Genomic DNA, 26,964 nt, shown 5'->3' on the forward strand with positions numbered 1-26,964 from the left:
TGGTGCATTCTAAGGAACTGTACGGTGGAGGGCGCCGTTAGGACGGAACCAGTGCCCGTCCGTCTGTGTCTAAGTGTTAGTGGTGCATTCTAAGGAACTGTACGGTGGAGGGCGCCGTTAGGACGGAACCAGTGCCCGTCCGTCTGTGTCTAAGTGTTAGTGGTGCATTCTAAGGAACTGTACGGTGGAGGGCGCCGTTAGGACGGAACCAGTGCCCGTCCGTCTGTGTCTAAGTGTTAGTGGTGCATTCTAAGGAACTGTACGGTGGAGGGCGCCGTTAGGACGGAACCAGTGCCCGTCCGTCTGTGTCTAAGTGTTAGTGGTGCATTCTAAGGAACTGTACGGTGGAGGGCGCCGTTAGGACGGAACCAGTGCCCGTCCGTCTGTGTCTAAGTGTTAGTGGTGCATTCTAAGGAACTGTACGGTGGAGGGCGCCGTTAGGACGGAACCAGTGCCCGTCCGTCTGTGTCTAAGTGTTAGTGGTGCATTCTAAGGAACTGTACGGTGGAGGGCGCCGTTAGGACGGAACCAGTGCCCGTCCGTCTGTGTCTAAGTGTTAGTGGTGCATTCTAAGGAACTGTACGGTGGAGGGCGCCGTTAGGACGGAACCAGTGCCCGTCCGTCTGTGTCTAAGTGTTAGTGGTGCATTCTAAGGAACTGTACGGTGGAGGGCGCCGTTAGGACGGAACCAGTGCCCGTCCGTCTGTGTCTAAGTGTTAGTGGTGCATTCTAAGGAACTGTACGGTGGAGGGCGCCGTTAGGACGGAACCAGTGCCCGTCCGTCTGTGTCTAAGTGTTAGTGGTGCATTCTAAGGAACTGTACGGTGGAGGGCGCCGTTAGGACGGAACCAGTGCCCGTCCGTCTGTGTCTAAGTGTTAGTGGTGCATTCTAAGGAACTGTACGGTGGAGGGCGCCGTTAGGACGGAACCAGTGCCCGTCCGTCTGTGTCTAAGTGTTAGTGGTGCATTCTAAGGAACTGTACGGTGGAGGGCGCCGTTAGGACGGAACCAGTGCCCGTCCGTCTGTGTCTAAGTGTTAGTGGTGCATTCTAAGGAACTGTACGGTGGAGGGCGCCGTTAGGACGGAACCAGTGCCCGTCCGTCTGTGTCTAAGTGTTAGTGGTGCATTCTAAGGAACTGTACGGTGGAGGGCGCCGTTAGGACGGAACCAGTGCCCGTCCGTCTGTGTCTAAGTGTTAGTGGTGCATTCTAAGGAACTGTACGGTGGAGGGCGCCGTTAGGACGGAACCAGTGCCCGTCCGTCTGTGTCTAAGTGTTAGTGGTGCATTCTAAGGAACTGTACGGTGGAGGGCGCCGTTAGGACGGAACCAGTGCCCGTCCGTCTGTGTCTAAGTGTTAGTGGTGCATTCTAAGGAACTGTACGGTGGAGGGCGCCGTTAGGACGGAACCAGTGCCCGTCCGTCTGTGTCTAAGTGTTAGTGGTGCATTCTAAGGAACTGTACGGTGGAGGGCGCCGTTAGGACGGAACCAGTGCCCGTCCGTCTGTGTCTAAGTGTTAGTGGTGCATTCTAAGGAACTGTACGGTGGAGGGCGCCGTTAGGACGGAACCAGTGCCCGTCCGTCTGTGTCTAAGTGTTAGTGGTGCATTCTAAGGAACTGTACGGTGGAGGGCGCCGTTAGGACGGAACCAGTGCCCGTCCGTCTGTGTCTAAGTGTTAGTGGTGCATTCTAAGGAACTGTACGGTGGAGGGCGCCGTTAGGACGGAGCCAGTGTCCGTCCGTCTGTGTCTAAGTGTTAGTGGTGCACTCGGATGAACTGTACCGTGGAGGGCGCCGTTAGGACGGAGCCAGTGCCCGTCCGTCTGTGTCTAAGTGTTAGTGGTGCATTCGGAGGAACTGTACGGTGGAGGGCGCCGTTAGGACGGAACCAGTAGTCGTAAGAACGTTTACGGATTCCTGTGTTGCCACACACTTCGAATTTATGTCTGTCTTGTGCAATATTGCCTGACGCAGAACCTAACAGCATACTTCTGGGGTGTAACGCCGTGTAGTCCGATAGAAGGTCATTGACGGTTCGGATGAATCTACTGCCTCCATCTTCAGGGTTGAAGAGTAAGCCAAGGTGTACATACACACTTATTTCCTTAGAAAGACCGATACTATGACCTCCCAGAATATTGGCTTTTCCTCCTTGGACACTCTGTATATATGCTTATTGCTAGTTGGTATATGGACCGGTCTAGGGAATGAAACGTCTTTTCCCGCTCGAAAACTGGTGATCGTGGGTTCGAATCAAACTCGAGGCATGCATGGCTGTGTTTGTGTTGTTCAATATGTAGGTAGCGGCCTTGTAACGGGCTGATCCCCGTCCAAGGAGTCCTACAGACTTTGTATAGATTAAGAATCTGTAAAAGCGGCCAGAGCTCACAAGTGCATGTAGGTAGTTCGTATGTGGTCAGTTTGAAATTGCTGAAAAATGTAGAGAATGATTTACGAGAGCTGAAAGTGAAGAGATGGATGTAAGTATGTCGTACAGGAGAGCAGGGGTCTGAGAGAACCGTAGTTAAGCAACGGTTCCAGTTCGTCACCAGTTCCCCCCGCTGTATACTGAGCAACGCCGGCCGCTGGAAGCCGATGGCGCTATTTACACAACACAAGTATGCGTTTACACGGGCCAGTCAACGTATGGAGTGGAGGCTGAACCACATACGAGTGGTTGTGAGGAGGCTTATGGGCCCTACAGCCCCTGAAGCCAGGCTCCTGAAAGCAGAATCTGTATATATAAATATAGTTCGTAAGCGCGGAATTTATCGTTCTCATGGCGCAAATTCGGATTTCTATAGCGACGAAGTGTCAAATGTCAACAATTTTTATGAATGTAGATCATGTAGCAGGTCACAGATGAGTCAGCAGTCTTTTTTAGTGTATCGTGTCTATTCTGTGAATATTCATATTATGTATGAAGTGCAGTATACTATACAAAGGCGATTGTTTACGTTTGATTATTTGTGCGTATTATTCGTGGTAGATGGCGTCAAACGTCACCCTCTACCTATTATTTGATAGCGTGTAGGAATGGACAGGAATACGGGAGAAGGCGGGGGAAGATAACAGTATTCCTCAACGGATGTCACGCTTGTGTCCTCACTAACCAACCAACTAACTAACTAACTCCATAGAGCAGAGTCCCTGAGAGGCTAATTTTTTTTTTTGTGTATGTCAAGAATTTTTTAAGAATTTTATGTGAAATTCAAAGTTTATTGTCGTGCTAAAATGTCTGCCCATGGCCCCTGCTTTCAGTCACATGAATCCTGTCCACACGCTTCAGGACAATGATTCATTTTAATATTATCCTACCTTCTATGCCTACGCTTTCCGGGGGGGGGGGTTCACCTCATTTCTTTCCGAAAAAGATTTTGTATTTATTTCTCTCCTCTCCCGGAGCGCGGTTCCTACCCCGAACACCTCATCCTATTTGGTTTGAACACAGTAACAAAATATGATGAGAGGTTGATATGAAACTCCTTGTTATGCAGGTCACGAACTTCTGGGTTGTAACGTCGTTCAAATCGGTGTAACTACACGAACGTTTCGGAGGAACGTTTCGCTTCCATCTTTAGGGTCAAAGAGTAAGCCAAGGGCGAACCCAAACATCCAGGACCTCACTAAACCATACGGCGTTAGAACCCAGAACCTGCGATCTAACGCCTTCAGCAATTGCCTTCAGTCTCATGGAAGTTTCGGCAAGGAAATATAATTCTCAGGAAAAAAAAAGTAAACACTTCTGTGGAACAGGGCTCTAATTTGAAATCTAAAGTGTGTGACGGAATATGACCATTTGCTAGGCAACGCTTCGGCAAATACGGCCTGAAAGCTAAAATAGCAACAGAAGTGGAAGTTCATTTGCTAGACAACGGTCCACTAGTTTCCGTGACAAGAGGAACCGTTTGAGATGGTGACCTATATTCGGGCTGCCTGGAAGTTATTAAAAGAGTCGTAATTCATTCGTAAGGGAGTTCAATGTGTGAGCAGTGATTCCTCGTTCGTCATTTGTCACAGTAGAAGAGAAGTCACTCGTGGTCCAGTAAGGAATGGAGCGGGTTGTGGACAGTCATTGATTGTGATCTGTTGTAATTGATTGTAATTGTAAAGAAGTGGCAATAAATCCAACCGTCGAATCCAGAACCCATTATTATTAGTCACGGAACCCCGGACACGTGACCAGTGTCTCTCGGTTTGTAAAGAAATTTGATAATTCCCGCCGTGGGATCCCCAAATCCCAGAGCGCGGCACTCACCGTTCTGCACGAGGAAGGTGGCGAGACACGCCACCCCGCCGATCACCATGCTGACGCACAGCGTCCAGCGGCGTCCCCAGTAGTCCATAGCGGGCCACAGGAACACGTACGTGGGCAGCTCGACTGCCCCGGCCAGGAAGAAGTTGAGGAACTCATCGCCCCCCAGTACCGGGGCGTAGTACGACAGCCCCACGTAGACACTAGTGTTCGTGAACCTGGGACACACACACACAGACACAGTGAACTGGTGTGGGCGTGGAGGGGTCGGCCCTGGTCCTTCCTCGAATTCACAGGCAAAAAACAAAAGGGTAAAGCTATCCCTGTAACAGGCCGTGGAGGCCCATAGGGTTGTGAGACGTCGAGGTTCCCACATGTTCTAGACAATCGACTCAGATGGCGATGAGGTCAGCCTTACGCGCCAGCCGCCCTTTACCCCCAGGAAGGTTCCTGGTACTCATTTCTGTTAGATGCTGAGTCGACTCCAGGGCCATAGTGCGGCTGGAAGGATTGGGTAAATTGAAAAAAAATACCTCACCGGAAGTCGAACCCACGTCCTTCTGGCTTGTAGCATAGTGCCTCAAACAACTACCGCGTGCCATCTTTAAGTAATGCACGCAACATTAATGTAAATTTTCCTGTAATTGTGTAGTTCATTATCCTGTCTCGTTAATTAGCTAATGATTTACTGTGAACAAATACGCGAGTGTAGCGTGCCACAAAAAGCTGTCACACCAAACTTCAACGAATTTTGCTAGCTCTGTCGAGTGGGCCCAACTGAATAGGGTTTACCTTAACACGGAGACAGAATGCAGTCTCCAAAACGCTGTGTTTTGAAATGTAAACAGGACGATGGCTAATGTCCAGAAATATTTGTAATGAGATTCATTTTGTAATTGTCTAGAAGCACCTGAAGGCCACAAATGGCGGAAGTGCATTACGTATTATGATTATGCATTTATTTTAAAAGTGATTCCCCTAAATGGTACCTTCCAATTCAGTGTGAAAGGTAAGAGTATTCGTCATTAAATTTGTTTGGTACTGGGTTCAAATGTGTGCCCGATATCGGCTGTCCTGACTGAGATCTTCTTTGCCAGTCTAATTCCTTTCTTGCCACCTCTACTCAGTTCTGCTAACTGCCAATTCTGGAGATTCAATTTTAATTCTAGTCCAAGTCCAAATCCAAGTCACATTGCGACTGACGGTCAGTCAGTCAGTAAATCTTGGTGTCCAGCCCCATCTAGGGCTCATGACCAGATATTTATTACTCTTTGGCATTTACGGTCTTGTTTTTGTTGGGCGCCCTCTCTGACGAGAGGACGGGTCTACCTTTTGTATGTGCTGCTGGCCCTTGTCAGTGCAGTCATTCTCGGGTCTGCCTGAGATCCTCGTTATAAAGCCTCGGGGCTCGCAGCCCTCGCAGAAGACACCGCTTACTCTATTGTGTGTTTATTCACTGATGCAGAGATGTGTTTACCTCACCGCTGCGTAGCAACGAGCGTAGCTCTGACCACAGAAAACACCGCACTTCTATTGTTGCGCACGTTCGCTTCCTTGGGTTTGTGTTTAGCAAGCCGTTGCCTATCAATGATCTATTCCGGCTTTCAGGCGTCATGTCACAATATAAATCAACACACATTGTGCGGTCAGTGGTGACCTAGCTGTGTGGAATGGATTAATCTGGTTCAGGAAACGGATCAGCTTGGGTCTTTTGTGAACACGGTAATGAACATTTTGATACCAGAAAGTGCTGGAGAGATCTTGAGTGGCTGGGCGACTTTCGGCTTCTTGGGGTTAGTTTTGGATAAAAAGCAGAGTTCTGAAATATTAAAGCAAATGGTGTACGACGTATATAGGAGCCAATGTGCTTCGAGGCGCAAGAAGTCGCAGCTACATACTCAGAGAATCACAGTGCATTTAGCCTGGGACGCTCATTTCAAATGAAATACTTTAACTTTCGGTTTTTGTATCTTCAAGAACTTAATTTCCTGCATTCTCCAGAGAATGGTAAACACAGGATGAAGGCTTTGCATCCTAAATGTGGCTTAGAGGTAAATTTATTTCGCCAGGAATCATTACTACTTCGGTTACGTTTAAATGAGAAAGAAAAACGCAACGTTTTTAAATTCCAACCGCGTCTAGTTGCCATGCAACCGAGCAGAGGGTAAAGCGAGACAATAGTGACATTAATCTTGTGAATACATTCCGGACTTAGGTGCTAATGTAAATGTTTTAATTCCTGTAAGATTTGAGGCTTTCACGGCGGTGACTATGAAGAAAGCAGTCTTCTGGGATTTGGCACCGTGTATATGTCAGTCTACTTTTACCGGTTCTCACAGTCTCTTCGCTTGCGGATTTCTTATATTTTTCCTTCTGCTCTGAAGATGGAGCCGATACGTTCCTCTGAAACGTCGGTTAACACCACATATACACGGTGCTAAATCCCAGAAGACTGCTTTCTTCATTCGTTTTAATTCCTGTCTCTATTTTTTTCCTAATATACGGGATCTTGCTAAATTAGATACCACGTTTAAATAATCGTGTCTCAGAAGTGAACAGAGATATAAAATGATACAAGATACATCATATTACATATTGTCACATGAAGGAGTGTGATTATAGACGGGGTTTGAATTGGAGACTGGAACACACGACTTTTGACTACAATTAATTAGAGCGCCATTTCTTATCTCCACAATTTACAGATCACTACAGCCCACGCACTCTTTTAAGTCTGTTATCTTCGTTAGTCGTTTCCGGTAACGGCTTTTAACATTGGGGATTCTTCAGCTTCCGCGCTCAGTTCGTTGCTCGCTGGCTCTCAACTGCACCGACTAAGTCTTCGCTTCACAGACTCCCTTACAACTCTCGGAAGCGAAGAGCACAGAATGAGGGTGTTTGAGAACAGGGTGCTAAGGGGGATATTTGGAACTAGATGGAGGAAGTTAAAGTAGCCTGGACAAACTACTATAATGAGGAGCTTCATAGTTGACACTCATCACCAAACATTATCAGAATGATCAAATCAAGGAGAATGAGATGGGGCAACAATGTAGCGCGCATGGGAGATAAGAGAAATTCATGAAAGTTGGGTAGGAAATCCTGAAGGAGAGAGACGACATGGAATACCTAGGCATAGAATAATATTAAAATTGATCTTAAAGAAATATAATAGGATATTATGGTCAGGATTTGTATGTCTCGGGATAGTGACCATTGGTGGGCTCTTGTGAACACGGAACGAATCTGTCGGTTCCATAAAACTCAATGAATTCCTCGAATAGTTAAGAGGATACCTTCTTCATGGAGTCGGCTCGTGTCCTGTTGATCTGTTTGTTCATTTTGCCACTGACGTGAAAGTGGTCTCACAGCGGGATGATTGGCCAGAAACGGGACCTAATTTAAACAGCGTGTTTAGTTATGTTTGCGACTAAATAGTCAATCTATGTACAGTGACTAAATTCGCCACAAGACGAGCCTAAACCTAGGCAGTGTGGAGATGTCGCATATAGGCACCACCTTGTAAGGCCACCCTGCAAGCTAGCCTGATTGTCAACATATCGTCAGAGAACGAATTTACATGAGGTAGCGCGTCAACAGCACTCCAGGCTCCTGACGCCTGCGCAGTGGTCGGGAGGGAGGCGCCGTTCTGAGAGTTTCCTATTACACTCGCATCAGAGAAATGGATTCACACAGTACGTATATTGATATACATCACGACACGATTTGATTTGTCGCATCCATCATCAGCCGTTGCCGACTGTGGGCGTCACAAGGCAGACTTGAACTGCAGCAGTGGTGACTATGTACCGCATGTTCCAACATTGTGCTCACACTATTTTTATGTGCTCGTATGATTTTCCCCTTCTCATACAGTATGAGTTACAGAAAACGTCGTTAAATAAGCCACAAGCAATAGACAGACATTTTAGCATCCGCTGCACTGCTGACATGTGTTGCATTCCAACATCTTAACCTCTCCGTAACTGAGCTTTATACGAAAAAAACCAGTTCACGTTTTTACAGGGACCTGAGATTGTTGGGGAGGGGGCACAATGAGGAGCTTCATAGCTTGTACTCTTCTCCAAGTATAATTAGAATGATCAAGTCAGGGAGGGTGAGATGGGCAGGGTATTTAGAACGAATGGGGAGGAGAGGAATGCATAAGGATATTGGTGGAAAAGCCAGAAGGAAAGAGACCACTGGAAAGACGAAGACATAGGTGGGTGGATAATATTAAGATGGATTTTAAAGATATAGGATGGTATGGATTGGATTGATCTGGCTTAGGATAGTGATCAGTGGAGTGCTCTTGTGAACACGACAATGGACCTTCGGGTTCAATACAATTCTGGGAAATTCTTGGGTGGCTGCACAACTGGCGGCTTCTCAAGAAGGGCTCAGCTCCATGAGTGAGTGAAGGGGAGGGGGCTTAATATGCCCCTCGTTATTTCACTCCTTCCGTGCTTTATGGAAGTGAAGCAGTTTTTTAGGCAGCTGTCTCCGAGTTCAGACAACTGAACACAACGGTTTGCACATAAGCAGTTTCGAAATGTGTAGCTTCCCGGAGCTATAAACAGGCCAACATCAGAGACCTTCCATATTCGAGTGCATTAACTTAATTAACATCGATCTTTGCGTTCATTTTTATAAAGACATATGAAGCTCCATGTGCTGTGCCATGCAGTGGGACACAGTGCACCGAAAGTTCCGAGCACTCTTGTGGCTAGCTCCACTATTTACAAAATTAAAAAAAGATTTTAAACAAACAAGTCCATAAATAAATACACTGCACGTAAATTTGAAAATACAGCTCACTCTTCCGTTCCCCCAGCAAACTTCGCGTAATAAGGTAAAATGGCCATTTTTCTGCAGTTTATAAAGAAAGTTTTCGTCGTTTTGCCGGCAGCGCTCCAATAAGCTGCAAATGAGGAGGAGTCGTTGAAATTATTGGATTACTGGATCTAGCATTCACAGCATAGGCTTCACTTAACCCTTACGTTTGATAACAGAGTTACACGTTTTTGCCTATTATTATTATTATTATTATTATTATTATTTATTATTGTTGGAGGGGGTGGGTTTCCCCATGCACCGCGACTAATAGTCTATTGTACGTCCCCCTTTGATATTCTACCAGTCGCCATACCCTACCGGTACTGGTGCGTGCTATCAGGCCCGTTCATCCAACGAAGTCGGCCCTCGGTACCCAATACTTCCCTCATCTACCAGAGGCATTGGAAACTACTTGGGCGGGAAACTTTTTTTTTCCCTAATTTGCTCAGATATGAGGATCTTTTACGTGCCGTAAATCTACGACACGGGACCCACGGCTTAAAGTCCCTCCCGGAGGACTTGTTCCCGGAATTTTTCCGCCCTTAAGAATTCCACGACCTCCGCCGGGTTTGAACCCGCGTATCTTGAGTCATGAGGTGGGAACGTTACCCCTAGACTACGGAGGCTGCTTTTTGCCTAGTAAGTGGTTTACTTCCTTGTCAGTATCATAATATACTTTCTTACTCATGGAGCTGAGCCCTTCTTGAGGAGATGCCAAATCTGCAGCTACTGAAGAACTTCTCAGCATTTTATGGAACCAGAAGGTTAATTACCGTGTTCAAAAAAGCCCTCCACTAGTCCCTATCCTGGGCCAGATCAATCCAATCCATACCATCCCATCCTATCTCTCTAAGATCAATTTTAATATTGTTCGCCCATCTACGTCTTGGTCTTCCCAGTGGTCTGCTTCCTTCTGGCTTTCCCACCAATATCCTATACGCATTCCTCATCTCCCCCATTCGTGCAGTACCGTAACATACAGCTGCTGAAACTTGAAAGAAGGAATAACACTCAGATTAGGGCGTTGCAGTTTACTCAAGTAATTTAACCGGAAGGCTGGGAATGGGGATTCGAGCCACACGTCAGAAGTCTACAATAATATTTCCACATCGCTTCAACAGCCGTGGTTACGGTACGTACTCGTGGGAGTAGGGGGAGCCTCCGTAATACCTTGGCCCATCACTCGGGTCCGAGTTAGGAAATTTAATGAGGAATATACAGGGTGTTCCACAAGGAAACATCAATATTCTTGGAGGCCGCAGTATCGGCCCTTCTAAGCAACGAATTGTATATGTGTCTATTCCGAACGGTTTCCGAGATACGGTATAGTTCGCTTGCGGACTAAAGGCCACGGAGTAAAGGTTTCTGAATATACGTACATGTGATTGGGGTACTCCTTCAGTCTCTCGAGAAGCTTTCCGCAGTCGCACAGTTCCGCGGGGTACAGGGCGCCAGCGAGGGTGGAATTCAGAACATGTTTCGACTGCTTAGTGAAGAGGTTTAGTTTATTTTACACTGAAATGTTGGTAGCGATGTTCCTCTTCTGGAATTCCATCTGTAAAAGGTCCACGTATCCGTGACATCGTTGGAAGGGTTTCATGAACTATTGCGTCCTACTAATGCAATTTAGATAAAATTGGTACTGTAATGCAGAGGGCTCTCAATCTGGAATTCTATCAGAATACAAAATCAGCATTCGATACAGATTGGTACACTTGGTTTCGGGTTTGGAAACGCACGTAAACACAGCTTTGAACTCAGTTTGCAGCGCAGTTGCTTGGATAAACAGACCGGCTCTTCCCCCCCCACCCCCCGAGACGCACTGGGGTGGTCTAGCAGACGATTTCCAATTTCCTGCTTGCGAATATTGGTCGTGGAAACGGCTGTATAAGAATTGTGGGACCAAGCGGATAAATAAATAGAAGACATGCACTTAAGTCTTAATATAACGAAAAACAGTGATTAAAGTTAAACAAATTTTGGGGAAAAGAAATTATCGTTATAATTTTGTTTAAAGGAATAAAATGTTTCGGAAGCTGATTCCACTTCCATTGTCAGATGGAAGTATGAAATTTTGATAGATATGAGGTTATCACAGCGGTAAATATACTAAAAGTCCGTACAGTCCGGCAGAAGTTCACAGTAAGAACGGCTTACTGCTCGCTTCTAAGTCCTTCGATTGGGTTGCATTTCTTGTAGCCTGAAGCTGGAGGCGGAACCTTCCTCCGAAACGTCAGTAAGCTTCTACAGGACTGAACGGTAGCACTCTTCCTATGAAATCCTCTCATTCGGATTCCTCAGATGGCTCGAAACCGGGGTTAAGTGTTCAAAATGTTCCGGTCCGACATTTAGTACTTTCTGGTTTATGAAGGTTCCCCCCCCCCCAATATTCTTGAATTAGTTAACAGACGAAGGAAATTTCTCGAAAGTCGGCACAGAAAGTAAATTTCACTCTTAGCGGAAAACCGATAGCAGACGGGAGGAAAATTTAGAATGGACTAAGTCTCAGAGGGAGACTCCCTTTTGGGAACCTTGTGGTCACTCAGCTAACCAAAAAATTTCCCACATACTATGGAATCCAAAGGTTCGTAATAGACCACGACTGCACTGTATCTGGAAGCAGTATAATGTAGTCCACACCCCTGGCCTTATTCTCTCAAGTTCAATTTTAATATTGTCAGGACTTTGGGGTGCGTGACTTATAGACGGGACATGGCTTGGGTATTAGATTTATTGGCCACCCGTATATAACACTAGAAACTACACTTTACAGTTCACTCACACAAACTAGTATCCTCGGTCTGTTACATTCTGCACTAGCCGTTTCCTGGCAACGGATTTAACACAGTGGAGATTCTTCAGCTTCCGTGGTGAAGACATTGCCCGTCCGTTAACACTCCACACCTGAACTCGTAGCGATATCTTCTCAGTCTCCCTTGCCGAGCCCAAATCTCGACTAACTTCTTACTTAGAACTCCGGAACTAGACTAATTCTTCGCAGCTGAACTCTTGTTTATAACCATTTTGCACGGACCGAATAGAAAATATCGTTCCAAACATTTAATCTATTGTTTCTTGCGTATCCATAGCTGCAGAACTTTTTTTTACCGAGCCGTTTCCTAGCAATGAACGTCTCCTCTGGCTCCAGTATTCCGGCCTTCAGGCTTCATGTCCCAATATTTTTCTTTCAGCATCGTCTGCGCCTCCAACTCTGCCTCAACCGTACGTCTCCCTAATAAAGTGGTAGAAATACTTTACCTCCCCCCCTCGCGTGTCTCGATGTACCCTAAGCAGATGCTAAGAAGCACACGTGACTGATAGCTTACTGCCTAAGTTACACAAAGAAGGGAGCGAATTTATTTCAATTTGAATAGATAGAGCTTATCTCCATATCACTTTCATAAGTTGATGCCGCGAGAACTCCAATTTTAGATTGGGGACTTCTTAGTTATGACACCATGAACATTTTACCCTGAAGATGGAGGCAGTAATTTCCTCCGAAACGTTGGTACCAATCTACCACAATATACGGTGCCTATTTCAGTGTCTCAGACTGTATAGCGCTGAATGATATGGTGATTGCTAAGTGCTTATTGGAAAAAGTGACTTGGACAGAAGCTGCGTTACTTAATTTGAGATATTATCCAGACGGGTACCTCGAGGGACTGAAGGGAACTATAAACATTCTCGGCATAAAGCAATGTCATGGCCGAGATTCGAACTGTAGCGAGTCGTAACACACATCACAGTCTACAGATTCTGCGTCGCGAGCGACTGGAGCCTTGTCACTCACCAGATAAACGTGATGATTAATGTCTTGCGACGCAGGTTGGGCGTCCTGACGAGGTCTAGGACGCCGTAATGGCGGTGTTTCTCCTTCTGCTTCACGTAACGTTCAACCTGGAACTTGCGCTGCAACAAAACGCAGAAGGCTCCTATGAAATGTTAACCTTTCTCACGTCGTTTAAATCGGCTCGGGACAGTTTCGTTAATGCCGTCACAGCCAAAGAGGCCGGTTCGTTCTTACATAATTAGTTCCTCATTTCTATCAACAGATGCCATGTTGATGTTTAGAAGAAAGAACAGGGTTTCATTTAAACTATACCTGTGGTCGTTTCATGGCTATTCGAGAAAGTGTTGTGGGTTCTTCTGCGCAGCCTTACGTTTTTAGTAGGTAGTTCTGTGGTGGGGATAGAGTCAAAAGGAATTTACTGATGAAATAAATGTTACATCGAAACTGCAAACACACGTTGTCATGCGTAACCTTTATTTAGAAGGACTGATTTTGGTAGTGACTTCTGGCAAAGAAACGAACTGACGGATCAAGTACGCCAAACAAATTTTGAGGGGAGGTTGTAAGCCATGGCTTGGCGATGTTAATATCATCTAACTGACGCTTTTTTTCCGAAAAACCACAGGCTCTACATTTGTGTTGAGCTCACGTGTGTAGTCACAGGATCTACGTACCTGTTGAATTTTTTAATCACAATTCTTAAAAACTGGTTTCTTTAAGGAAAAATTATTACAATATATTTATAATTACGTCATTGTAGGAATATCTCCGAAGATAGGGCGAGCCCTTAACAACGTGTGGGCCAAATTCCACAACTGTAGATCTTCTGCAAATATTATGTTTCTGGACATTATCTATCCTGTTTTTATTTAAAACACACGATGTTTCGGAGACTGCGTTCTGTCTCCGGACGGTCCAGAGATATGGACTAACTATCGATTGGGCCAAACTGATCAGGTTTCACCTGAAGACGGAGACAGAATCCGGTCTCCGAAACGTCGTGTGTTTTAGATACAAAGAGGACGATGGATAATGTCCAGAAACTTAATATTTGTATTGATGCACGATCTTCACAAACTTCTAGATCGGGTGAAGTTATCCCTGTGCTTAACTAATTTATGCACACGCCATGAAGGCGTATTGGGATGTATAGGTTTTCTTGATTTCGGCACTAGTTGGAGGTGAATGATCAGCTTCACGCCCCGGCCACTTTACCCCCGGGAAACAGTCCCCCGGTACCCGTTGGGTAGGCTGGGTGGACCACAGAGCCGGTCTGGACGACGTGGAGAAAATTCTTGACCGTACCGGGACTCGACTTCCGATTGTTCAGCCCGTAGGAAGTCGCTATACCGACTGAGTTGTCCCGACTACAAGTAAGGAAAATATGGGAATAGCCTGTCTCGGGGCCGAGATTTGAACCCGGACACCCGGAGTACGGGGCATGAGTGGTGCCTTGTATCTCACTGAGTGTTCGTGTAGCCCCCTCACCTTGAGCTGCACCATGTAGTTGCCCGGAAGTGGCTTGCCGTTCACTCTCGCCATCTTCTTTAGAATTTTCTCAGCTTCTTCAAACCTTCCTCGAGCCAGCAGCCATCTTGGTGACTCCGGAAGTACCCTAAGAACACGGAAACAGATTTTGTTTGGCGGAGTTTCGTGTTTTGCGAACCTCCAATCAAGCAAGTCATTAAAGCCAACTGATGACAACTGAACATTTTAATCTATTTAATAAATTATTCACTTCACCTTACATTTGTGGCAGACTTCTGTCATTTTAGGGTCTTTATTTAGGTCTGAAAGATATTAAGATTTTCACATTCTATTATTACAACACACGTCACCCGGTAGCGTAGTTGGTTGAGGCACTATGCTACAAGCCGGAAGGTAGCGTGTTCGATTCCCGTTGTGGTCATTGGATTTTTCAATTTACTTAATCCTTCCAGGCGCACTATGACCCTGGGGTCGACTCAGTCTCTAACAGAAATGAGTACCAGGAATCTTCCTGGGGGTAAAGGGCGGCCGGCGCGTAAGGCTAACAACCTTAGCGCCATCTGTGAGCCGATTGTCTAGCAAATGTGGGAGCCTCGACGTCTCACAACCCTATGGGTCTCCACTGTCTGTTACAGGGATAGCTTTACATTTTTTTACCTTTTAAATATTACAATACATCAAACAGAATAACATTTTATAGAGTCTATTATTTAAGTATTTTTCGAGCGTTCCTACTCCTGCTGTTTCACGCAACGCATCCCCTCTCCAACGAATACTTACGTTCCCGAGAGTTCGTAAAGCGAATAGATACGCAGTGTACTAATTGGGTGTTACTTTCCCGGGCGACCGGAAATGACCAAGACATTGCCAATTTTGTTGCCTGAAACGAAACAACCACCGACATGTTCGCTTTTGCTATAACTACTGAAGACCCTGTTATGCTATGACTGCAGAATCCTATGCAAGACGCACTGATTGCCCGTCTTTGAGTTCGTTGCTGCGCGTTATGGTTCGCACATGTTCGTTTTTGTTCGGAATGGATTTCAGATGATTAGCTATGAGGAAAGCATGCACTTCATTACATGTAACAGCGAATATTCGTAGAAGTGGACTGTCTGTATGACGCACCTGAGGTATGCAGGAAGGGCTGCCTATGTTGAAGTTAATTCTGCTTTTGGGTCTTTGCGCCGTATGGATGTGGGCAATGCTGCCTAAATTTTAGATGTAATTCTGCCTTTACGTGGTAGGTGAAGACGGTAAACAGCCCTTCCTAGAGTCATCGACTGAACCAAATTCCATATAAGATTGGTGTTCCTAGCCGTTGCCCTACAAAGGGCCGTTTTATAGCACTTTCCCCTCCAGTGTCCCTCTTGGTCAGGACCGGACACGAACACCCACCCTTTCCCCGTAAGCATGTTGGGACGAAACCTACACGTATATGAATACTAACACTCTTTATTCATTTCGACCCTGAAGATAGAAAGAATAAAAATATCCGAAACGTCAGAAAAACTGTTCACTGCAGAGATCTGAACCCATATTTGCGAGATACTAAAAGGGAATTGTAAACATTCAGAGATGACGGTCGGTGAATTTCCAATTCGAAACAGGACATTCATTAACAGAAGAAAATAAACAGCGAGCGACTTCTTGAAGAAGAGCGTGAGAACTGCGCCACTGGGCCACTGCGCCGGGGATGTCCCCTGAGGATACACAGCTGGTAATCAATCAGTCCCGGGAAGGCCGATAGTTTCGTATGCAGAGATAGGGTATTGCTGTGATGAGGTCTACAAGTCAGACGTCAACTGAGGTTCAGACATCACAAGTGGCAGAGCGGTGGTTGGCAAGTGACGACGTCCAGTTTGGTAGACGTTCGCTGCTATTTCTGGTTCCAGCTTCAGGGTCGGAGATAAGCTAATCAAGCACCGAGTAAGAGGCAACTCAGCCAGATTATTTTCCCCTCTAAAAACAATGCGTGCTACATACCCCACTCATCTCAGACTAGTCTAGTAATATCTAATGAAAAGTACAAAATACTCTCCTCGTTATGCAGCTACTTACACACTCAGCACCCTGTTCCCGAACGGAACTTTTTTTTATGAGTGTCAGGGTGTCCCAGGGGGGAAGAACAGTATTCTGGGAGGTCACAGTAGCGGTCGTTCCAAGCAAAAATATGTATATGTACATGTGTCCTGTTCCGAGCGGTTTCCGTCATAGAGCTACTTCACACCTATATGAACACCCAGGCTAGTGAGCACTGCTCTGCACATGGAGGCATTATATACATGAAACAGAAGTAGATATTACTAAAAGTACTATTTTCTGGGATATAACGCCGTGTAGTCCGTTGAAAGTCAACGTTTGGGAGGAACATGTCGCCTCTATTTATAGAACCGAAAAATAAGCCAAGCAAGAAACCACGTAACAATCAGAACCTGATGATGGAAGCGACATATCCCTCCGATACGTCTGTTGACTTTTCAACGGGGCTACATGGCGTTATATCGTATGAGGTCCATAGTGGGGATCTCATTGAACACTCAGAGAATGTGTACAGTTCTGATGAAAATAACACGCCACTGATCAGTCTGCAGGGCTAATCACGGAGTTTCCTTTCCGTTCGTGTCAGAGAAGTCGAGGACGTGAACTCCGGACCCATCAGACCTTATAATTGCATTGCCGTTACGTCGCATAGAGCTTAATAAGGAAACTGTTGGAGTATGAACTGAAATGACGCCATGTGAGAGACGCTGTTGCGGCGTCGGTGAGGACGGTGAATCTCAGTGAGCGCCGGGCTGCACATAGCCCGCTTTATCACTGTCTCGGGCCGCAGCTCACTTGAGCCCACCGCTTCTTCTAAATCCTTAATAGGACGAAGGCTCTGAATTCGTAAAGACATAACAGACTGCACGGCGCTATGCCCATGAGTACCACAACCTTGACAGTCACGTCTGTGAGAACCTCAACTTTCTTATAAAACAAATTTAGCTCATGAAACAACGGTTAAATTTTACCAGACTACACGGTGCCGTATTAGAGAAGATTCTTTCACACACACATACCCAGGAAGCCCAACAGTATAACACACGCAGTCGCAGGAGCACGACACAACAAAAGCACAACACACAAGATAGTGAAGGAGTGCTCCAACAAAGGAGAATGGGCGTGACTGACGTAGTGAGGGGCGACGTAGCGATGTGGTATCCTGAACAATTTTAATAATTTAATGTTTGACAATGTATATGATAGATACATATTTTAGTTATTTTAATGTGTGAACATGGCATGCAATGAACTGGTTTGACGTGGACAAGTAAGCACCTGAAGATGGCATTATTATGCCGAAACATGTAGTGCGAGGGAAAGGAGATAAATGAATGTATGCACTGCAAGACGGATTAAATAAATCATGGACTTAAATCAGTGCAACAGGACGCTAAAATATAACAGAAGATTCTTTATATTAAAGGTATTTAATTCTTCCCCCGCGTAGGGAATCTTACTAAATTTCGTAAGGAAATATTCGCTGATGCTCAGCTGCAGTAAACTGGAAAGCGTATTCCTTGGGAGCCGCGGGGATATTCTCAATGATCCTTAATACAATTATTCTTCTCCACACTTGTCGCACTTCTCACAAACAGGACTTAGTTACCTTGGCCTCTCATTCTTAGTATCGGAGTTCCATTTCTGTAAATGGGAGATGTCGTCGTCATCATCATTTTGTTAGAGGGTTCTCAGTCTTCGCCTGCTCCTTCTTCTGATATGGGCAATGTGAAACCGCCTCAGTGAACGTAATATGTAAACAATCGGGTCGTACCTCTCAGGAAACACATTACGTCTCTGCTACAGAGGCCAACCGGTTAATGCTGTTTAGGGAAACAGTCGCTGTTTACTGTGAGAACCATACGGAACACACAAATACACTGTGTGTGGGCAGAATATATAGCAATTCAGTCCGTACCTCACAGGAAACACATTCCGTCTCCGCTACAAAGCCCAACCGGTTAATGCTGTTTAGGGAAACAGTCGCTGTTTATTGTGAGAACCATACGGAACTCACAGATGCACTGTGTGGGCAAAATGTAGTCATTTATTGTTACAGCATATGGTACATATAGTTACCACTGAGCTTTTGAGGATTAGACGCTCCAGAGGGAATTAAGGAAACAAAATAAATGTTTTATACCACAGAGCATGGAACTGGGGGCCTTATGTTTATCTTACACCAGAAACAGGAGCAACTCTACAGAAGTTTCGCAGTGCATGTGAGAGTGTGTTGCTCGTCTGTGTTCAGGCCGTAACAGTGCCGATATTACCGCAAATGGAAGGAGCAAACGAAACGTTTTAAGAGTTTAAAGGGTAGGAAAGGGGATGACCATTATGCCTGCATAAGCGGGATAAGACTGACATATGGTCCTGCTCAAGCAGATTCAGTTACCGATAACATTACGTGTAGAGAGCTGAACCAAAACATACAGTTATGTAATTAAGCGCCACGGCATGAAAGCGTGTGGGAGAGTGATGTACAGCTCCTCGTCACTAGCTGAAGGTGGAGTTGTCGACTTCACGCCCCGGCCGGTTTGCCCTCCGCGGAAACAGCGCAGGTTACACATTGCATGGGAGGCTGTGTGGGCCCCACAGTCGGTCTGGACGTTGTGGAGAGATAAATTTCTTGCCCCTATCCAGTATCGAACTCTGATCGTCTACTGTTCATCGCTTTATTTAATTGTAAATTAGGTCTTCAACCTTTAGTTTACTGAACTTAACGTAACGTGTGTAACTTCTTCTAAACTCCATCCGCGACGTCATATCTTCTATATGCAACCTTACGGAAGTACAGTCCTGTGCAATTACCTCTGAATTTCCTACATGCGAATCAATATTGCTAGTAACTTATTAATGAGCCGATAACGGTGGCCGCGTGGTCTAAGGCATGAATTGTCTTCGTCCGCTCCAACGCTTGGATCGTGGGTTCGATTCCCACTCAAAGTCACAGATGTCTGTGCGTTTATTCTGTGTTTGTGTTGTCCTATGTGTAGGTAGCGACCTTACGACGAGCTGATCCCCTGTCCAAGGAGTCCCACTGTCAGTGTAAAAACGATTATGAAACTGAAGAAAGGGCCGGGGCCCAACAAAGGGCTGTAGAGCCATTGATGAAGGAATGAATGAACTTAATAATGACGTAGCGGATTATGTCACTGATTATGACGTGTCCTCATTCAAACAGTTGATGGAGTATAGGACTCCGCGTGGAGGACATAAAGCTTTTGTAGCTAGCTCTGTGTCTGTAACAAGCCTTATGTTTTTTATTTTTTTTTCTGGTTTTTACAGCCCAAACGCTCATTGTGCTTGTGTAAAGCAGAGATTGTGCGCGTCATGTTTGCGGATATTAGTAGTGGCATTGTTACGTCACATATGGGAGTCAAATAACTGGAAAGGTTGCTGGGATCTAGACACCGGATTTTTCAATTCGAAATTTTAATTAATTTTTTTTTTTTTTACTTTATAAATGTTGAAGAGAGAGCATGAATTACTGTCCCGAGTTTGCTGTAAGCGGAAGAACACAAATCAATAGCATATGTAAACCTTGCGTTTAAAATATATTTAACCCTTTGACGACTGATGACTTCGAAAATTCATATAAACGTTATTTAAAATCCAGTTTATATGGCATTTAGGAGCAAATAGGGGTTAGAGTAAGAGCACTTTCAGACTCTGTTCAGAGCAGCTGCAGAGACTAAAACCACGCGACAAATTATCCAAGATTCGCTTCAGCTGGGTGAAGGAGATATTTAAGATATATTAGACGTTACATGTTCTAAATTACGTCTTAGCTCGACACTTCGCATTCACAGCGCTTTCGAAAAAAAAAACTCGAAAATTTTATTCACTTCAGTAGGTTCTGTTCCTAAAATTTATGGAAGTTCTCTTACCGGAAACCAAGTCTGACATTCTGACGTTCCTTCAAGTTGAGTTGACCTTGGTGGAAGCTTCACGAGGAAAAGTGTCCAGAAAACTTATTTCTCGTCCCTCACTTTCCAATCCTTACGAGCTTAACACTCTCTCCTCTCTGGAGAAGAGAGTCAGCAACTCACTTACAGTATTGAGTCGGCGTCTCTCCTACCACGTTTTTATTTCCAGCGTCGCCTGGGGACGCTTTTAAAAGCCGTCGCGCTGCTTCTAGTGGTCTGCTGGAGTGGCCGGGCAGCTGCAGCGGGGGAGGGGGGCGCATAAGTGAGCCCTATCCTCACATAATTAATTTTACAATGTTTAGATGCATTTATCTACGCAAGCACGGGCTCCACGTTTTTGGAATTCGGCATACAAGCAGTTGAGTGAAGAGTTCTATCTTCTGAGATATATTCTCGCGTGGCTTATTCTTCCACCCTGAAGATGGAGGCGATATATTCTTCCGAAACGTCGGTTGACTTTCAACGGACTACACGGCGTTATATCCCAGATGATAGTACCCTTCATAACCACCGGTGTGGGAACCTCAACTCGTAAGTACGAGTACTCCAGGATGCTCTGCATCTGCTGGCGTTCTCTGCGGCCATTGAAATGCAGTTCCGTCTTTAGGTTAGTGTTATTAAAACATATTTGCGAGAATGAAGTAATCTTATGGAAAATCAGAGCATTCAGAGAAGCCTTGGTTATTTGTGTGCCATATTTAATAAACATAAATTTCAAAGTTGCTTAGAAAAAAAATACCTAAATTTGATAAAATTAGCAGTGTGAAGACAGCTTAGCGACTAACCTGTGACACTGGGTGGGCCGAAATCATACCGTGCTTTAATCCGCTTCTGGACGTTCCCCAACAATAGCCCCTTCGCCTTCCTGTCGCACCCTCAGCTCTGGACCATCTGGACCACTAGCGTTGTCTAATGGACTTCTCTTGTAGTCTTCTGAGTGGCGGTAGACTTGTCCCTCATCACACCATGAGGGCGTATGAGGAAGTGGAGCTACAGCTCCATGGAGCTTCACGCACCGGTTAATATAACTCTGTACCCACTGGGTAGGAGGCTGGGTGAGCGCTGGAAGCGTTCGCGATGAGAATTATCTCTACTCGTGATGAGTATCGAACCCCGATAATCCAGCTCATATTCTACTCACTATATTGACTGAGCTATCCAGGCGCTGAAGCATGTTGAGTGTAAAGGTTAAGTTGTTCCTGCGCTTAATTAATTATGCAGTACGCCATGAAGACGTAAGGGGAAGTGGAGATAAGCTCCCTCTTTCATGTCCTCGGCACTAGACGGAGGTGAGTGGTCAGCTTCACGCCCCGGCCTTTTACTCCCTGGGAAAGATCCCCGGTAGGCACTGGATAGGAGATTGGGTGGCCCCCAGAAGCGGTCTGGATGCTGCGAAGATAGCAATCTTACACTGCCGGGAATCGAACCCAGGCCGTCGAGCCTGTAGCCCCGTCTCTATACCGACTCAAAATTACATGGCCAGACTTCATATGCTGTCTTAAATTTTCCGTGCTCTGACAAAGAATTTTATTATACCGTAAGAGTGACACTTTTGCTTACTGCTACCACTTCTACTACTACTACTACTACTACTACTACTACTACTTGTACTACTCATGGAGCTGAACCCTTCTTGAGAAGCTACCAGTTGCCGAGCTACTCAATTTCCCAGTATTTTATGGAACCCGATGGTTCATTACCGTTTTCAGCAACAATAACAGAACAGTTTTTATTCTTTGATACTATATTTTTGACCTATTCGGGTCCATTAGCCCATTTGATACTTGAAATGTGTTTCGAGCCCAGGTCAGGTCATGTGGGATTTGTGGTTCATAAAATGACACTAGTGCGGGTTTTCTCCGAGTACTTCGGTTTCCCTTGCCAATGATCGTTCCAGGAAGTTCTACGCTTCCTGCAATCTGACGCCGTTATATTTTCTTGATAGTGACAGCGTCGTTAAATAACCTACCTCAAACACGTTCTCCAGTTCCTTGATCTAATCGCTTTGAATTGTAAATATTTTCGGAGGTCTGTTCCTGAACATTCTGTCAACATGGTGAATGCAATTTGTTTCATGTCTGAACGTCTGCGCAGTTGTCTTATATCTGAACTTCTGCGCAGTCCGGGTTCTGCTTCTGAATCTTGTAACGCGTCTCGGTTTCCTTTGCGGTCCATCCAAGCGTATTTAGCGGGTCGTCTCTTGAATTTTGTTTCGGCCTCTGTAATTCTGGACTAAAGAACAAAAAGAACTTCAATTTGCATGAGCTCATTTCAAAAGAAGAAAAACGAATTGTCCACCGCGGAACTCCAGCCACGAGATGATCCTGCTTAACACTTGTCGTGAAGGATGAAGGACATTTTTCTCATTAAGCCTGGCAGAACAAAGAGATGCAACCCGGCAGACAGCACTCGACTTTTAGCAAAAGTTAAAACAAGTAAATCTTCCTTCTTAAATATTTTTAAGGACAGTCGCCTACTGCGAAGTTATAAATTGTGCTCTACAGGAGAAAGAAGTGTAAATAAAATATGAAGATTTCCTACGTATAAAACACATCGGTCGTTATAAAAGTTAAATTGCGCATAATTTCATGCCGTCTGTTGTATAATTTAATTTAATGTTCTACCATTAAGTGTCTGCTCTCTCAACTTTAATGTAGTTAGCAAGTTCATATTGCTCCGAACTCGTGACCAGAATCTTCGATGGAAGTACATTTTTTCTTAGCAGTGACGCGACAACTCAGAAATGAAGCAATGAAATAGTTGTAAGATTTGAGGTTTTCACGGCGGTGACTATGAAGAAAGCCGTCTTCTGGGATGTGGCGCCGTGTAGAAAGTGTGTTAACCGACGTTTCGGAGGAACGTATCGCCTCAATCTTCAGGGTAGAAGGCAAGAAGAAATCCGCGAGCGAACTAGCTAGAGCAGGTGAAACTGACTGTTGCACATACTTTCTACACGGCGCCACATCCCAGAAGACGGCTTTCTTCAATAAAATAGTTGCTTACCACAGTACAATCCTCCATACTGAATTCATCTGTTTATCTGATTATGAATATTATTGTCGTGTGGAATGTAAAGCCATTTAGTCTGGTATATTTTTACTAAAGTTTCGGAGTACATGCTACCTCCTTCTTCTATGTAAGTGGTGTTTTTACTCACCACCAGTACAGGAAAAACGACAGGAAAGGGATCGACGTTGCCAGGGAGAGCTGTCTCCAATCTCGGACGAGAAACACTACTCCAGACAGCACAACAAGTCCGACTGAGTAGGCGATGTTGGTCAGAACAGTGCATGTGGTCCTTCGGGCCGGCCCCACTAGCTCGATTGCTGAAACACAACACTTTTTTTTTCCATCTATAATTACGAAACGTAGTATGTAACTGCAAATACCATAAAAACACAGAAATTTTAACTGATGCTAGAAGGGGGTTGGTCTAGAAGTAAACACAGAGAAAACTAAGTATAGGTTGCTGTCTCGTCACCAAAATGCAGGACAAAATCATGACATAAAGACAGGAAACAGATGTTTTGAAAATGTGGCACAATTCAGATATTTGGGAACGACGATAACAAATCGAAACCTGATTCAGGAGGAAATTAAGAGGAGACTGAACTGGAGTAATGCTTGCTACCATTCAGTCCAGAACCTTTTGTCTTCTCGTCTGCTGTCCAAAAACGTAGGATACACAAAACTTTAATTTTGCCTATGGTTCTTTATGGATGTGAACCTTGGTCTCTGACATTAAGGGAAGAACATAAGACTGAGGGTGTCGAGGAGAATATTTGGGCCGAAGAGGGATGAAGTGACAGGAGGTTGGAGAAAACTGCATAATGAGGAGCTTCATAACTTGTACTCTTCTCCAGGTATAATTAGAATTATCAAGTCAAGGAGGATGAGGTGGGCAGGTCATGTAGGACGAATGAGGAGAAGAGGAATGCATATAGGATTTTAGTTTGAAAGCCATAAAGAAAGACCAGTGGGAAGACCGAGACGTAGGCGGGTGGACAGTAAACTGGATCTCACAGAAATATGATGGGATGGTATGGATTGGATTGATCTGACTCAGGATAGGAGCCAGTGGAGGGCTTTTGTGAACACGGTAATGAACCATCGGGTTGCATAAAATGCTGGGAAATTCCCGAGTGGCTGAGCGACTGGCGGCTTCTCAAGAAGGGCTCTGTCACTACCTGGAATATGTGGCATTGAATGGCATGATTGATAAACCGGAAAGGATTTTTGCAATACACGGTGACTGCGTAAAACCACCAAAAGCCTCAGTCACTGTAGCTGATGTCCCAGCAGAGATTCGAGCCAAGAATTCCTGAATAGAATTCTAGAGCGTTAGTAACCGGGTTCTCGGGAGAGATTCGAAAAACACTAATCAGAAGTTGGGGCAACTTTGCATCATATAGATAGAGAACAGTCGCGACGCATGCGCGTAGCGCTCGATTTGTTTCTTCTACAAGCAGGAAGCGTGCGGATGTGAGAGAGTTTGTACGGGAAACGGGAACTGCGTCTGAAGTCTCAGTCATTTCCATAACACCAAGAGGGAAAACACAGTCACACGCAATTCTATTTACCAAGAAAAGAGAAAATTAAGTGGAAACTACTGCAAAATCCGCCGAGAATTCAGCGAGAAATCTCTTCATTTGTTATACAAGCGTTCGTGCAGTTAACTTCGCTTACTTTAACAGTCCTCCATGTTATCGAATGATGCGTCGAGACCGACGTTTAACGCCATCTCCCACGGATAAGAAAAGTATGAATTATAAATTGCAAACTATCTCCATCTAAGGGACCTAACAGAGAAGGTGTCTCCCCCTCACCTGAGGAAGGAAAAAGATCCTGTTTCCGAAACGTTGTTTTCTAGTTTCTATAATACTGGACGATGGAAAAAGACCGAAGACTCAGTAATTCTGAGTGTTCTACGTCATCGCTAGAGACCTTGAGAATCTAGCTATATGTAGCAATGTGAATGCCTAGATATGTAGCTAGCTACACTTACTGATGGAGTTGAGCCCTTCTTGAGGAGCCGCCAATTCTGCAGCTGCTCAAGAACTTCCCAGCATTTTATGGAACCCGAAGGTTCATTACGGTGTTCACAGGAGCCCTCCACTGGTCCCTATCCTGAGCCAGATTAATCCAATCCAAACCACCCCTTCCTATCTCTCCAAGATCCATTTTAATATTGTCCACCCACCTACGCCTTGGTCTTCCCAGTGGTCTATTTCGTTCTGGCTTCCCCACCAATATCCTATACGCATTCCTTGTCTCCACCATTCGTGCTACATGCCCTGCTCATCTCATGCTCCTTGACTTGATCATTCTAATTATACTTGGAGAAGGGTACAAGTTATGAAGCTCCTCATTATGCAGTTTTCTCCAACCTCCTGTCACTTCATCCCTCTTCGGTCCAAATATTCTCCTCAACACCGTTCTCAAACACCCTCAGTCTATGTTCCTCCCTTAATGTCAGAGACCAAGTTTCACGCCCATACAGAACCACAGGCAAAATTATAATTTTATAAATTATGAATATATAGGTGGACGCAGGCTGTAGATAGGCATATGTCTATAAATGCTTACAGAGTGAAGCTCACCACTCACCCCATCTACTGCCGGGGTTAAGAATGGTGGAGCTATACCTCCACTCCCCTATATGTCTTCATGGCATGCTGCTTAATTAATTAAGCCCAGGGAGAAATTTACCTTTTTTATATAGAGATGTGTGTAGTCTACAGGGGCGTTTAGATACACAGGCAGATCGACAGAGAAACAATACGACGAAAGAAAGGAAAGAATGATGGATGGATGGAAGAAGAACAGAGAAGGAAAGTAGATAGGGAGAGAGAGGACAACGTGACGAGGCGGTTCATTGCTGTAGCAGCTTCCTGTTCAGCGGGCGGAACTGGGAACTGCAATTCACTTACAGCGGGCTGCTGGCTGTCTGTCTCTGTTCGCACCCCAGTGGGACTGCATTTCGGGCCTGTCACTGAATGCGCTCACTTCCAATGGCACTGAAACGTTGTTCTATCAGTCGCACAAGATTACAGCTCATTAACTACATTCTAGTAGTGGAAATTCGAGGGCACAGTGTGACAATTCCCATCTCCACAGTTAACCCTTCCCTTGATCAACCTTTATACGTCACAGCTCTTGAGGGACACTCTGAAATCAAGTTTATATTGATTATGCGCGCTATGGTCTTCAGAAGTTCTGATACGGCAACTTGGTATGATAAGCATAATACTAAAAATAATATTGCGGCGTATAGACGCGTTGCCAGGCAACCACCGCGAAACAAACAACGAGACGACAGCTGTTGCTAGGAACCGGCCAGCGCGCCAATGGACTGGCCGGAAAGCAGTGTTTTCCGTGTGGTCTGCGCCGATGGCTGCGCACGAAACACTGGATACAGCAATGAGGACCCTCTAACAGAAATGAGTACCAGGAATCTTCCTGTGGGATAGAGGACAGCCGGCGCGCAAGGCTGGCAACCTCACCGCCATCTGTGAGTCGATTGTCTAGAGAAAATGTGGGAGCCTCGACGTCTCACAACCCTATGGGCCTCCACTGCCCGCTATAGGGATACCTTTACCTTTTTACTACAGTAACTACTG

General features: G+C 45.3%; 1 protein-coding gene across 1 annotated transcript in view; it reads right to left on the reverse strand.

The window, feature by feature from the left end:
• Positions 1 to 26,964, reverse strand: part of LOC111862774 (beta-alanine transporter) — a gene marked incomplete at its 5' end in the record, with an annotated part of 126,691 nt that overhangs the window by 19,185 nt on the left and 80,542 nt on the right. Inside the window, 4 exons of the mRNA XM_023848438.1 lie at positions 4,259 to 4,473; positions 12,885 to 13,003; positions 14,373 to 14,499; positions 23,502 to 23,670. Of these exons, the coding sequence (XP_023704206.1) occupies positions 4,259 to 4,473; positions 12,885 to 13,003; positions 14,373 to 14,499; positions 23,502 to 23,670 (630 nt within the window). The remainder of the gene's footprint in view (positions 1 to 4,258; positions 4,474 to 12,884; positions 13,004 to 14,372; positions 14,500 to 23,501; positions 23,671 to 26,964) is intronic.

Source organism: Cryptotermes secundus, unplaced genomic scaffold (genome assembly GCF_002891405.2).
Source record: "Cryptotermes secundus unplaced genomic scaffold, Csec_1.0 scaffold409, whole genome shotgun sequence".
Classification (NCBI taxonomy): Eukaryota; Metazoa; Arthropoda; class Insecta; order Blattodea; family Kalotermitidae; genus Cryptotermes; species Cryptotermes secundus.